This window comes from Schistocerca nitens, chromosome 4 (genome assembly GCF_023898315.1).
Source record: "Schistocerca nitens isolate TAMUIC-IGC-003100 chromosome 4, iqSchNite1.1, whole genome shotgun sequence".
Taxonomy (NCBI): Eukaryota; Metazoa; Arthropoda; class Insecta; order Orthoptera; family Acrididae; genus Schistocerca; species Schistocerca nitens.
This window is the reverse complement of record NC_064617.1, coordinates 891,147,591-891,163,545: the sequence shown is the minus strand read 5'-3', so window position 1 is coordinate 891,163,545 and position 15,955 is coordinate 891,147,591. Positions and strand designations below refer to the sequence as shown.

The 15,955-nt window shown below is 41.4% G+C and overlaps 1 protein-coding gene across 1 annotated transcript in view; it reads left to right on the top strand.

Annotated features, from left to right (window-relative positions):
* The window catches only part of LOC126252008 (vacuolar protein sorting-associated protein 8 homolog), a 208,484-nt gene that overhangs the window by 33,921 nt on the left and 158,608 nt on the right, over positions 1 to 15,955 (top strand). The window contains exon 6 of the mRNA XM_049952792.1: positions 5,880 to 6,059. Within this exon, the coding sequence (XP_049808749.1) occupies positions 5,880 to 6,059 (180 nt within the window). The remainder of the gene's footprint in view (positions 1 to 5,879; positions 6,060 to 15,955) is intronic.

The window sequence follows — 15,955 nt, the reverse complement described above, 5'->3', positions numbered from 1 at the left end:
TGGGGCACTCCAAATGATACCCTCACCTCTGATGAACTCACCATTGAGCCGGCCGTGGTGGTCTCGCGGTTCTAGGCGCGCAGTCCGGAACCGTGCGACTGCTGTGGTCGCAGGTTCGAATCCTGCCTCGGGCATGGATGTGTGTGATGTCCTTAGCTTAGTTAGGTATAAGTAGTTCTAAGTTCTAGGGGACTGATGACCACAGCAGTTGAGTCCCATAGTGCTCAGAGCCAGCCAACTCACCATTGAGGACAACGTACTGGGTTCTATTACTTAAGAAGTCTTCGAGCCACTCACATATTTGGGAACCAATCCAATATGCTCGTACCTTAGTTAGGAGTCTGCAGTGGGGCACCGAGTCAAACGCTTTCCGGAAGTCAAGGAATATGGCATCCGTCTGATACCCTTCATCCATGGTTCTCAAGATATCATGTGAAAAAAAGGGTGAGTTGCGTTTTGCAAGAGCGATGCTTTCTAAAGCCGTGCTGATGCATGGACAGCAACTTCTCTGTCTCAAGGAAATTCATTATATTCGAGCTGAGAATATTTTCAAGAATCCTGCAACAAACCGATGTTAAGGATATTGGTCTGTAATTTTTAGGATCCGTCCTTCTACCCTTCTTATATACAGGCGTCACCTGCGCTTTTTTCCAGTCGCTTTACGTTGCACAAGAGATTCGTGATAAATGCAAGCTAAGTAAGGAGCCAGTGCAGTAGAGTACTCTCTGTAAAACCGAATTGGAATCCCATCAGGACCTGGCGATTTATTTATTTTCAACCCATTCAGCTGCTTCACAACCCCTGGGATGTCTATCTCTATGTCCTCCATGCGGGAATCTGTACAAGACTCAAACAGCGGTATGTTTGTACGATCCTCCTGCGTGAAATATTTCTCAAATGCTAAATTTAAAATTTCAGCTTTGGTTTTGCTGTCTTCCGTTGCCAGGCCAGACTGATCAGTGAGTGACTGGATGGAAGCCTTCGACTCGCTTACCGATTTTATGTAAGCTCAGAATTTCCTTGGGTTTTCAGCAAGATCTTTTGCCAAGGTATGTCTTTGGTAGTGGTTGTATGCGTCGCGCATCACTCTTTTTCCAGCAGCACGAATCTCTACTAACTTGTGCCTGTCCTCATTCTCCTGATCTTTCTTGTACGGCGAGTGCAACTGTCTTTGCTTCCTGAGCATTCTCCGAATTGCGCTGTTAAACCACGGTGGGTCTTTTCCGTCCGTAACCCACTTTCTCGGCACATACTTGTGCGTGATTTACAATCTGTTTAAAATTTGCCCATAATTCTTCCTCGTTCATCATACTTGGAAGTAAATGAAGTCAATTCATTTACTAAGTGGGATGCTAACAACTGCTTATCTGCTCTTTCTAGTAAGAATACTTTCCTAGCTTTCTTGACTGACTTTTTAAGTTTTGTAACCATAGTCATAATGACAACATCATGATCACTAATCCCTGTCTCAACACTGACACCGTTGATGAGATCTGGTCTGTTCGTGGCTACCAGATCTAAAATATTTCCATTACGCGCTGGCTGTCGATTTAGCTGCTCTAGACAGTTTTAGGATAATGTGTTCAAAAGTAATACACACGACGGCTTGTCTGTACCACCTGTAATGAATCCATAGACATCCCAGTCTATACTAGGTAAGTTGAAGTCGCCTCTGACTTCTGTGATACAGAGTGTAGACTCCCTTTGTATGGTTCTAGAACTGTCACGGTGGAACCTGGTGGCCGGTAATAACACCCAACAATTAACTTTATTTCTCCTAGCCCTGTTAAACATGTCGAGATAACTTCACAATCACACTCTAGACTTCAGTAGACACAATATTTTTGTCAACTGCAATGAAGACACCACCTCCTACGGTGTCTAATCTGTCTTTCCGATACATGTTCCAACCCTCACTAAATATTTCAGAACTTCCTATCTCAGGGTTCAACCAGGTCTCAGTCCCGAGAATAATTTGCACACCACATGCTTCCTGGCGGGCAGTAAATTCACGAACTTTATTCCGAACACTCTGAAAATTTACTGCTAATATCTTGATAGCTGAAGTGTCTTTACACTGAGCACGTCCTGATTTCCCTGCCTGCACGTCGACTGGTGAGTGTTCATCAGGACACCTTGCACTACTGCCTAGCCTAAAAAACCCCCATGTGCACGCCACAAGTACTCTGCTACGTGAGTAGCTGCTTCCTTTGTGTAGTGCACCACTGACCTATCTAGGGGTGTCCTACAATTCCCTACCCAATAGCGCAAGTCTAGAAATCTGCAGCCAAGACCATCACAGAGTCGACGAAGCCTCTGGTTGAGACCCTCCACTCGGCTCCAAACCAAAGGACCCTGATCCACTCTTGGAACGATGCTGCAAATAGAGAGCTCTGCTTGCACCCCGCTTGCGAGGCCAGCGGTCTTCACCAAATCTGCCAGCCGCCCGTACGAACTGAGGATCGCCTCAGAACCCAAGCGATAGGCATCATTGGTGCCGACGTGAGCAACTACTTGCAGACAACTGCACCCTGTATGCTCGATAGCCGCAGGCAAGGCCGCCTTCACATCTTGGATGAGGCCCCCCGGCAGACAAACCAAGCCCACGTTGGAATTCTTTCCAGCCCTGTACGATATTTCCCTAAGGAGCTCCATCACCCGCTTAACTTTGGAGCTCCCAATAACCAGCAAGCCTTTGCCTCCGTGTGCCTGCTCGGGCCCTGCTGAAGGAGCGGCCACCCACCCACTGACAGGATAAACAGGCGAGGCCAGCCTCCACATTGATCCTCTGCCTTGAGCGACACGAATGCATTGCAGTCCGCCACTCACCCTGAGGTGAGGGCGGCCCCAATGCACCGGGTACACTAGAAGGTGCCTCGGCGGCTGAGTCAGTGGACGCAGCAAGCGGCATCTGGGGTGTTTCAAGCGACGCGCCAGACCCTCCGCCGTCGCTGCACCTCGAGGCTGCAGCCTGAAGGCGGCTGACCATGGCCAACAGCACGCTCAGCTGCTCGCAAACCTCCTGCACCCGCACACAGCATGCACACACCCTATCCATCCTACTGCTAATATCTGGATGTATAAAGTTCCGACAAATAAAATAGCAATATGCGACTGCACAGTTGCGTCACCAGCGCCAGATTGAGCTGTGATATATGAAAAATTACTTATGAACTAAGCAATAAAATTACTACGACTACGCCACTATACAGATATTACAATGGGATCCTACCCCTGTCTTACAAGGGAACCTCCCCACCGCATCCCCCTCAGATTTAGTTATAAGTTGGCACAGTGCATAGGCCTTGAAAACCTGAACACATATCAATCAAGAAAACAGGAAGAAGTTGTGTGGAACTACGAAAAAAATTAGTAAAATATACAAACTGAGTAGTCCATTCGAAGATAGGCAACATCAAAGTCAATAGAAGTCTAGGAGCGCCGTGGTCCCGCGGTTAGCGAGAGCAGCTACGGAACGAGAGGTCCTAGGTTCAAGTCTTCCCTCGAGTGAAAAGTTTAATTTTTTATTTTCAGTTTATGTGACAAACTATTATGTTTTCATCACTTTTTTGGGAGTGATTATTACATCCACAAGAAAACCTAAATCGGGCAAGGTAGAAGAATCTTTTTACCCATTCGCTAAGTGTACAAGTTAGGTGGGCCGACAACATATTCCTGTCATGTGACGCACATGCCGTCACCAGTGTTGTATAGAATGTATCAGACGTGTTTTCCTGTGGAGGAATGGGTTGACCTGTGACCTTGCGATCAAATTTTTCGGTTCCCATTGGAGAGGCACGTCCTTTCGTCTACTAATTGCATGGTTTTGCGGTGCGGTCGCAAAACACAGACACTTAACTTATTACGGTTAACAGAGACGTCAATGAACGAACGGAATGATCATAACTTTGCGAAAATAAAGCAAGTAAAATTTTCGGTCGAGGGAGGACTTTAACCAAGGACCTCATGTTCCACAGCTACTCACGCTAACCATGGGACCACGGCACTCCTAGACTCCCATTGACCTTGATGTTGCCTATGTTCGCATGGACTACTCAGTTTGTATATTTTATTAATTTTTTTCATAGTTCCACACAACTTCTTCCTGTTTTCTCGATTGATCTGTGTTCAGTTTTTCAAGGCCTATCCACTGTGCCAACTTATAACTAAATCTGAGGGAGGTGCGATGGGGAGGTTCCCTTGTTAGTAAAAATGACAACCGCCTACGCGATGTTACACTCTACCATTATTAAAATTTGATACTGCCCCTTTCTAATTCAAAAATATGCAGATATCCGAAAAATTTCACCATGCAAGCACACAAACACACAAAGTAATTTGAACTAAACCTGTGGAACTAATACAAAAAACTGAATATACGACTAGTTTCTGCTACTGCTGCTCGCACACGTCACTCTGCAAGCACAGATGAAACTGCACTGGCCTCTGTCTGCTGCTGACTGACTCTACAAAATAAACAGAAAACACTGGCTGTCCAAAACAAACAACTAACTAACGACTCCGTGAATTTATACTTTACAGCTATCAATAAGCACTATAACTCCTCTCAAATACGAGAATATGCAAGGATTTTATGTAATTAAATATGCAAGTGCAGAAACACTCGGAAAGAAATAAAGAATCAAACTACAAAACAAATATGAAAGCTAAATATGCGGCTCAGATAGGCACGATGAAAGACTGTCAGAAACTCTGTGTGTGTGTGTGTGTGTGTGTGTGTGTGTGTGTGTGTGTGTGTGTTTCCAATGAAGGCAGAGTTGGCTGAAAGCTGACTTTCTGACAGTCTTTTTATTGTTCTTATCTGTGACTCAGCAGCTTCGCTATATGGCAAGTAGAAACTACACATTCCACAATATTGTCATATTCCATCGTGTGTAAGGAAGAATTTAAAGTAGGCTGGGGTGACATTGAGAATTCGGTCAAGCAAGAAGGTATGCCAGGGTAATACGTTCAGTTGTGTGAACTGCTGTGCCAAGGTGGCTGAGTGACTAGTGCATCTCTGTAGTAAGAAGGAGACCCAGGTTTGATTCTGGCCTTGGTACAAATTTTCACTTGCTGCTTCAGTGTATGTACATAAAATCGTATATGTATCAGACCTGCAAATTCTCAGAAATTGTAGGATTTCATAACAATGTGAGATACTTTGCCATTCCTGTCCAAGGTACATAACGGAGTTGTCCTCTAGTGCAAAGGTATTCAGCAAGCTTCTGTTGATGATGATGCAAGAAACTGGAAATCCAACCAGTCCAAAAATAAATTAATTTTGCATAATTATTCCCTCATTTTACAGTTTATCTGATTATCTGGCTTCAAGGATTGGAAATTAATGTTAGTAGCAGTGTTTTTTGTGAAAGCTACAAGACACATATTACAGTATTGTAAACAGACCTGTGTTATTACAGTTGTATATAACTGTTTTATTTTGAAAAAGACCACTGTTATCTAAAGTAAATATTAAGATACAACAGAGGAAAAGGCAGCTTTTTTGAAGTAGCAAATTTCCTCCTAATTTACTAGATTACATTTAGTAGGCATAATCACAAACAGTATTAAGCAGTATAGCAATAAATTATTGTTAATACTGTGTAAAGATTAAGTTTCAATGATTTGCCTGTCTTTTTGTTAATGTTTACCTTGACTCATTCCATATCCTTGAAGGTGCTCTTTCGTTAGTGTGTCTGGAGAACTTTATGAACAAATGACTGAATGATCCTTATGTTGGCAGGCTTGTAATCTACAAATGTATATTTTGAAGAATTGTTGAAGAAAGTGTATAATATACTATAGTTGGTTGTTGCAAGCAATAATTTAACATTTGACACACAGCAATTATTATGAGTGAGTGTTCTGTGGCCCAGGTTATTGTCGTAAGCATTCGACCGAGGATGCGTGTCCTGTTCACCCACCCTCTGCAGAGCAGCCCAGTGTCCCTGCCACTAATTTCGTGGCAGTTTGTCATAATTCAGATGGCTGACACCAGTAGAGTTGTGGATCCTGTACTTGCTTTTGCAAGGGATTCAACTTTACACTTCTTTCAGGTGAGTTTGATGGCAAATAATGCTACTCTAAGTTGAAAAGTGAAATTTTTTTAGATTCATAATAAATTGTTCAAGATAAAAGCTAAAAAAAAAATAGCTGGTTTGGCTTTATCAGCTTTTATTAATGAAATAAAAGTATGCTCGTATTAACCTAGAATTAAAAACTCCAGATAACTATAGTGAATGCAAAGGATTTAAAGAATGAAAGCTGGAATCACAGCCTTCATAAAAAATAATCTAGCCTCACTATTATCAAATATCAAAATAAAAGATTTCTTAAAATTAAGAATTGATTATCTTGTGTAGATGCTGCTATACTCTGAGACCTGCAAGTTTCTTATACTTGAAGCCCAAGACTAACCATATTAAAAGTGCAACTCTTTCCTTTCCTTTCCTTTCCTTTATTGAGTTGTCAGAAAATACGTCTAGTCTAGTCTTGTCTGTCCGACACTCAAATAATTTTAATTTAAAGTAGCTTTATAGAATGAAAGGAAAGTTATAGATTGGTCCTTTTCGTGATGGTAATTTCAAAAAGCTTTGACTCAGTTTCATGCATCCAAAAGCCCTTTCTTCCTAAAGGTAAAATTAAATGGTTTATTTTGGAACCAAAATGACTACTCTACAAGATTGTCGCTTCTCTTTATAATTAATGTTTACAACTCTCTTCTAAGAAATATGTATGCAAATTTGTGTCTACTATATATATATGTCCATATATATGTCACTTGAGATACAGAAAAAATCCATACAGACTTGAGTAAACTAATGTGCCTAAAAGGCCCATCTTTAAATTGAAAATAGCAAAATCATGTTTACATCACCCATGTAGTCAACAAACGTACTCCACCTTCTCTTTGCATCAATACAACGTTGATAAAAGTGTAGGGACAGCAGACTAATAGATGCTTTTGAGTAGTCACTAATGTGAAGATGGAATAATTTTGTTTTGAACCTGAGTTGTAACATAACAAGAGGTAAAAATGGAAATAATCATATCGTTGAAGCAGATAGACGTAAATGTACAAAAAATTAACACCGCTTGTGAATGATCCTTGTAAAACTTTAGCTTTCACAATCGTAAAAATTTGTATAATCAGCTTGTTCACTCACTCAATTCACTGATTTCAAATAAAACCATCACTTTCCAATCTATCTGAAATCTTTACCTTTTCTTAACACCAGTCTGTCACCACAATCAAGATTTGTATTTCAGAGAAAAATTATTGTGAAACATCAACATAATCACTTTGACATCCACAGCAGAGTAAATACCACCTCTAAACTTTTGCATGAATTAAAGTCCTCAGCTACACACATATATCTATGCATTCTAATGTCACCTAGTCCACCTTCAATCATCAGGCTGTCCTCTGTCTTTTCTAACTTTTTGGATGAACTTCCTTGGCCATCTGTGATTCATTTGTTAGCTGTGTCTCCTGCCCACTTCAACTTTATTATCATTACCATTGCAACCAATGACCCACCCCAGCTTCACCCAGGTAGAATTAAGTATCTAAGGTTGAAAGACTTGTCTAGCATACCTGTTATTGTGTTTAGAGGCCAGTTATGATTAAAATACAGAGAACAATGTTAGGTAACTGAATTTTAGCTCCAAATTCTAGTATAATTTAAACAATTTGAATAGCACATGCCAGAATACTTCTCAGGGAAATTACTTAATCAATAATCGTCGTATTTCAACTATTTTGCACAAAAATTCATAAATCGATCACACAAACCTTCCATGTGAATCAGTCTGTCTCTTAGCGAAAACCATATCAAAAGCCCGGCAGTAGCTCATGATATTAGCCTCCACGTAGAGGCAGAAAAATGCAGCATGAGACTTTACTTTATAATATGCCACTCTTTCCTGCCTCTTTTTCATAATTCTCACCACGAAATTCTCCATTGCTTGCTGAGAAACACTCAGGTTTTAAATTACTTTTACATAAAATATCTCAACCCAGCTACTCAGAACAGGTAACACACTGATTTCAGCATGTAAATAACTTCAGTTTTACTATGTTGCTTATACCATACCATATTTCAGCCTTATTGTACGTGAGTTTCAGGCCTGTTTTCAGATTGAATCTATTCAGTTCTTTCATTAATTACTGAAGTTTGCTTGCAACTGATACAAAGAGCACAGTGCCATCAGCAAAGTAGTGGTTCAGGCATCTTGTGGTAACACACATTCTTTCTTTGCTTTCTTCCTATTAGGAATGCTGTGAATAATTTTGGTGATATGGAATCTGCTTGCCCGCTCTCTTTCACTTTTAAATTTCTCAATATCTTGGTGAAGGACAATGGGAGTTGTAGTATGAACATATACAAGGGTTGGAACTTCAATAGTGGCAACTATTTATTTACAGCCCATACAAAATAGATACATGTTTCAAAGTTTTACTAACGTTCAAAGTAGTCACCAGCATTGTGTATAACCCATTGCAAGCAATGTGGAAGTCGTAGAATACTCTTAGCAGTGCCAGTTGCGTTGACAGTTCGAGCAGCACGGTCTATTGCCCAGCAAATTTGTAGCAGTTCTGAAGCGAAAGCCATGAAGCGTTTCCTTCAGTTTAGAAATAGAGTTGAACTCGTGAGGGCTTAAGTTGGGGGAGCGCAGTAGGTGGTATAGCACTTAGCAACCCCATCAGTCAAACAAATCAGTAACAGCTTTCACTATACATGCTTGAGCATTGTCCTGCAAAATGATGATCAGGTCTTGCAGAAAGTGTAATCACTTCTGTCTCTAAGCTGGTCGTAGGTTGTGTTCCAAAAATGAACAGCATAGACACAGAGGTGTTGACACTTTCTGCAGGACCTGACCATCATTTTGCAGGACAATGCTCAAGCACATACAGTGCAAGCTGTCACTGATTTGTTGATTGATGGTGCTGCTAAGTGCTATATCACCTGCTACACTCCCCTGACTTAAGCTCTCTTAAGTTCAACTCGATTTCTAATCTGAAAGAAACACTTGATGGCATTCGCTTCAGAACTGCTACAGATTCTTCGGGCAATAGACCACGCTGCTCGAACTGTCACCACAGCTGGCACAGCTAAGAGTATCCTACGCTTACCACATCGCTGGCAACAGGTTATACACAATGCTGGTGGCTAATTTGAAGGTCAGCAAAACTTTGAAACACGTATCTATTTTGTACGAGTTGTAAATAAATAGTTGCTATTATTAAAGTTCCAACCCCCGTATATTATTCAGTATATTAACACAGGTTGATATATATGCCAGCTTTTACCTTACAGATATTTTGCTGTCGCTGTTCTTGAAGTTATTTGTTGTACTGGACTGGCTATGCAGTGCCACTAACTCGTGGCATTTAACTTCTTTATCTTTTGCAGTGGACGGTGCTGAAAGAGAGCTCCAATCTATTCAAGTTACTAAAATGACATAATCAGCATTGCAATAACTCTTCTGTATTATAATTGCAGGTGATACATACCGCTCATAACTTGTAGCTCACAGTAGATCATATCATGTACTGTTGTACTCGTTTGACATTAGAGAATTGACTGTTCGTATGCATAATCTTTAGCTGTTCATGTGGTGTCATTATTGCTGGCCCTCTTTGCTCTGTCTTCCCAGGTACTGACAAGACAAGATGCCAAAGCATAAACAGGCTCCCACAGTAAGTGGGGATATGCACACAACATCACATCTCATCAATGTTCTGAGCTGATGTGTTTTACACCAAATCTACTCGTATGGAAAACCAGAGTATGCACATTAGGGTGTTCCACACTTAACAACTAGCTAAACAACATATCCGTTTTCCACAAACGTCTTTCATTGGCCTAAGTGGTTAGATGTGGAACATGTTACTCCACAGGATTGGCAAGTCACACCACAACCTGTGAGACAAAACTTATTTGCTTGACATTTATATTTGTGAACTTTGTTGGGTGTCCACACAATGTTATCGTAATGTGATCACAGTACTACCAGCCGAAATAAAGTCCAGGTAAACAACCAATAGGCAATGTAATAGAACAAGCCAACACACCTGTAGTAACATTAACTCAAATCATTTGCAGATTGATTCTGGGGATGGGATACACCTTTAAGTCCAGCCAATGACAATTGGTTTACACCATGTAATGTGATGTCTGTCTGAAGAGTGTGTCCCTCAGTTTTGGTGCCACCCGTAATTGATGAAGGCACTGTCCATTGTTTGTGATTTGAATGATTGTTATCTCCAGAGAGAGTAAAAAATTTTTCCGCATTGCTGTCGGGGAATGAGACAGTTACAGTAGCGAATATTTTGTATTGTGGAGATCATGGAATTAGTTACACACAACCAGATGAGGGCATGGTGGCATATTTTATATGTTGTAGCAAGCCTAGATGACAGTTCTAAGTATTTACATCTGGAGGAGGTTGAGAAGATGCTAAACATATAATGGACATTAGATCAGTTTTAGTAAAACACTTTAACACAGAATACCTAACTTTGGTAAATATCCCACATCCATTTGAGGGACGATATACATTTAATACAATCACAGATTGCAATGATAACAGTTTAGTTCTTGCACTGAATGAAAATTGAGTATCACTTAACATTTAATTCTGAACTTGGTACACTGTTATGACTAATGACACAAGCTTGCTCCAAAATCTGAACTGTGATGATTATGCTAGCAGACTGACTATCAAAGACTGAAGTGAGCAGTTCTGCTCTCTGACATAAGTAGACTTCCAGTAGTGGTGTACAGAACATCTTGAGGGCGTGTCTTCGTCATCTCTTATTTATGCCTGCATCTAGCAATAAATATCTTTAGATTGTAGCCTGTTGTGAGATACCAACTTAAATATTGGTCCTCACTCTTCAGATGACACCACATTCCTGCCTGTCAAATCTCAGCACCATGGTCATTCAGTGCTGCATGTGAGGAGGGGGAAAAGGGGAGGGGGGGAGGGCAGGCCTGAATGCAGACATAGATGAGGGTACAGGGACTGTAGCAACAGCCAATGGCAGCTCCCTGTTCTCACTCCGGTATTCACCTTGCGAGTGACCAGGAAAACTGGCCACAGGGTGCATGCCCGCAACCAGGGATGCGGATGCTGTGGTCAGGAAGACGGCAGGTAGAACTGCAGGGTGCCATGGTGGCTGATCAGAGGCAGTGCCTGCACATGCATCGCCTCTGGCGGGGGGACCAGTGGCCGACGTCAATCTTCATTGGCACTGCACTTTACAGCATCAACTGTGACAGGCGGAGAGCTGGAGATGACTGCTGTTGCAGATTCTAACAGCTTACTAGATCTGTTGGCAAATATTCTGCAGCAGAGTCACTGCCATTAGAGTGCTGCAGCTGTTTCTGGTGATGCCAGTGCAGCCCTTGCACCCTTGAACAATGGAAGGCGAATGGCCCAGCACTTGTGTGATAACTCCATGTGCCCAATCCTTTTCTTGCCAAAAACTTTGTTCTGTGACTGAAACTTCATCTGACATGATGAAAAAACTATTTCCGTGGCAGCCGCAGATGATGCAACAGGGCATGCTAATGACGACAGTGTAACAATCCTGCCTGCACCTTCCCATCAGGTGGTGAAACCTACAATTATGGATAAAGGGATATAAGGCAAAAGGTTAGGGCCCATGTACTATCATGTGTCATTTCCTGTTACTAACTTACTGACATAATACCTCTGAAACAGGAAGCCCTTTGGCAATCACAATTTCAGTTAATTACAACATAGATTAACGTATCAGATCTCAATAACAGAGCAATAGAGACAGGTAGACCTTGATTAATGAGAGTTTCAGCTAAACCAAATTGTGATACAGCTCTTAATTTAATTAAAAGGGAACAGGCAGGCCTTCAGTAATAACAGCTTCAGTTAAGCAAAATTACCAAATACAAACAGCTCAGCCTTCAATAATAACAGCTTCAGTTACAATAGAGATAAGACACACTCCTCTAAACCAGTAAATAATAAAATTTAAATGACTGAAAATTTCTAACCAACTTTAGTTACACATCTGACTTAGACAAGTAACTCTTGTGTAAACCCGTAATTAATAAAATTTAAATGACTGAAAATTTTAAATCAGCTTCAGCTAAAAAAGACATAGCCAAATAACTCTCATGTAAACCACTAATAAATAAAAGGACTCCAATGATGAGTAACTTCAGTACAAAGAATTGAGAAACAATTGCAGAATAATTAACATATTATGCTCAAATGGTGATGATAGTAAGAACCAAAATGCTCCCTTTAAACAGTAATAATTAATTTTGGAAAATTTTGGGCATTCAGCCAACAAGAATTTAAAACATGTTAAAATAACCAGGCGATGTGACGGACAATCACTACCAAGATACAACCAAACGCTTTGACAGAGCAATAATTTTGTCACTGTGCCACAGTTAGAAAGGCCAGACTGATGCAGAGTACCTGTACAACATGCTAATGTTGCACATTAATGATCAATAATGGCCAGGCTACTGCAGCAAGTTACATCAATACAATTCCAGCTAAGAACAAGTTACCAAATGCGCTATTTTAAGGTACAGAATAAATTAATAAGCCTGGGAATGAATCACACACAACCGTCGATAGCAGCATTCGCACACACGTAAACCTCCTGAGAGCTTTTTAAGTATTAGCAAGGAGGGATGCCCATTGGCTTGCAGAAGCGAGTTGTATCCCCCATTGTCTTTCCATCATCGCAGTCCATTGCAGCCTGCTCGTGTATAGGATGGGGGACAGGCCTAGCATGATAAAACTGTGGTTTTGCATTATCTTTAATTGTATGTGTGCCTTAAAATCTGTAGCCCTTCCTAATCCTGGTTCAAAAAGTTCACTTTACTTCTTGTCCTAATCAGAAACAAGGGAATGAGACACTGAAACACTGATTTGTGACACATTGCCTTTTATGTACAATTGAACAAATCAAACAAGTCTATGCCAAAAATGTTTGCACTGTTTCTAGAATGTAGTATGTGGAATGAAATACACTTTGTAACATCACGAAAAGTTGCAGGCAAACTGCACACACATAGTACTGGTATTTCTTGTCTGCCATAAGCAGAAAAAATAGAAGTAGACTTTTGTAGTTGTGATCTACCAATCAGATTATAGGTGTCTTTACTGATTAGGGATACAGATGCACCTGTATCTAATTGAAATTAAACTGTCTTGCGAGTCACTCTTAATTGGACAAAAAGTTTATTCTACTTTCAGTGCACTACAGCAGAAGATTGGCGTGAAGTGAAAAAGTGAGACTTACTTTGTGAATGTCGCAGTTGCTTGGTCACCGCAGCATGAACTTGCTGTGGCTTTGTGTTAGACTGGCACCCTTGTAAATAGACTATTTGGATGTGACTTTGCTTGTCATACTTGAAGCACTGTTCTTCATAAAAAAAGGACATGCTTGCTGTCATGAGTAGGAAAATACTGTAGACAAGACTTCCTCTCCTTTTTATGAACTACAGCTCATGTACCACATGACCAAAAGATTTTACCTTTAATCTGAGCCCTGTTTTTATGCACTTTAACATTAGCTGATGACTGATTGTCTTGTGTACTACAAACAACAGAAATAGACAGAACCTCAAAATCAACTTCAGTTCCTTCCACAGTACTGTGAGGTGTTGTAATTGACAGAACTGTTTTCAAATCCAGGTCTGGAAATTCTAGGATAGCAGCCCATATGCTTATATCTGATGTGTTTTGCACGATTGTCTCATGTAGCCTCTCATCACTGTAACTTTGTCCACAAAAACACTTGAACAGACAATGTCTTCTTAGCCCTTTTAAGTTCAGCATTCCACTATTTTAATGACTGTTCAGGGTGCTTCTTTAGATGGCAAAATTTAAATCTTGCCACTGTGACATGAATCTGTGTCTCATAACGTTCATCGATATTCCTGACCAGTTCTTCATATTATACATCTTTGGGAAATAGTTTGAGACACAAGCAATAGACACCAACTCCAAGAGTGGACAGAAAGAATACTATGCACACTGTGCCTTGAATGCTGTAGGTGCTGAAATGAGCTTTGAGTTGAGTGCGATATTCCAGCTAATCTTCTTCCTTGCTATTAAACAAATGAAATTTTGGCACAGTAACCTGCTATTGTGCTGCGTGTTGTGGCAGTAAGTTTACTATCTGTTGAACACTGAGCAGCAGTCATTCAGTCTGCTGTGTCTGAAACTGAACAATTTCATTTAAAGGTAGTAATCTTGGCGCTCAGATGTGGTTAAACACTTTAGAGTAGATACAATAATACAGAAAAATTTTAGCTACTGTGATGAGCAAAGCGCCAAGCATATCTGCACAGGCAAGAAAAGGTTAAACTTCTGTCAAAAATACTTGTCACACTTTTTATATGTATTGGATGAAAAAAATTGCACTTGAACAGAAGTGAGAATCATTTTTATATCTTGTTGCAAGCCTAGATGACAGTTCTAAATATTTACTTCTGGAGAAGGTTGAGTAGATGATACAACATATAATGGACATTAGATCTGTTCCAGTAAAACACATCAATACAGGATACGTAACATTGGTGAACATCCATGCCCTCCCCCCGCAGGTCCGGGTGTTAGAATAGGCCCGAGGTATTCCTGCCTGCCGTAAGAGGCAACTAAAAGCAGTCTCTCACTTTTCACCCCTATAGGTTCAGGTCCTATTTTATGGTTTGACCTGCCACTTTCCAAATTCTACAGAAGTGCGGGCATATGTGGTAGGATGCCTTACATGGTGCATGAGTTATCCATAGTGCCCTTAGATTCAATCTCCTGAACCACTTGTCATGGCTTTACATCTCCACCTGCAATTCAACTATTTGGGCAAGGACACTTTCTGGGGTGTCATCTTCTTCCATTGTCTCCTGTCCTCTTTCGCCCCCCAAGACGATACTGGATTTCTCTACGCCCAATATCCAGCACTGTAGCCAGTCCGTTGTGGTGGGACCGTCATGTACCAATATGGTGGTAGCCTCCTGACAACACAGGGATCGCACTGCTGATGCCCGAGCTGTAAACTCCCCACATATGCCAAAGGAGTAGATACCTGTCTTCCTGGGGCTTCAGGACTGCTGGCAATGGCCATCATGCCAGGTGGCCTTTGCTGTGGCTGGGAGAGCCACTGATCGGAGTGGGTGGCATCAGGGCAGATGACCCGCAATGAAATGTACTAAGTCATCTATTGCTGGTGACCATACAGTGCCAGCAGCCTCTAAGAAGGGCAAGATCGAGTACAGTGCTGACAGATATGAACCTAAATCATTTCCCTCCCTCGCTACACCATGGGAGTAACGTAGGGCTACAGAAAGAAGAGAGCCCTATTCGCCTTGGTATTTAGTCTGTAGCAAAATGGACAGGGACTCCTATCTACTTACTAAACCTCAATTTTTTGTTGAACATCTTGGGGATAAGTTTGGGGAAGTGACAGCACTGTCTAAGATAAGTGGTGCAGTCTTGATTCAGATAGCATCCCCAGCCCAATCCCGTGTGTTACTCGCTTGTGACCGGCTGGGTGATATTCTTGTTTCTGTCACTCCCAATAAAAGCATCAACATGGTCCAGGGGTTTATTTTCCATCGTGACCTCCTCTTGCGGTCTGACAATGAGCTCCATGCCAGTCTAGAACGGCAGGGTGTTAATTTCATCCGGTGCATTTACAGGGGACCCAAAGACAACAGGGTTACTACCATTGCCTTCATCTTGGCCTTTGAGGGTGATTCATTGCCTGAAAAGGTCAAGGTGATGGTTTACCACTGTGACGTTAAACCATATGTCCCTCCCCTACGTGGTACTTTAAGTGCTGGAAATTCGGGCACATGTCTTCCTGCTGCACTTCCAATGCCACATGTCGAGACTGCGGACGTCCAGTGCATCCAGATACTCCATGTGCACCTCCTCCCAC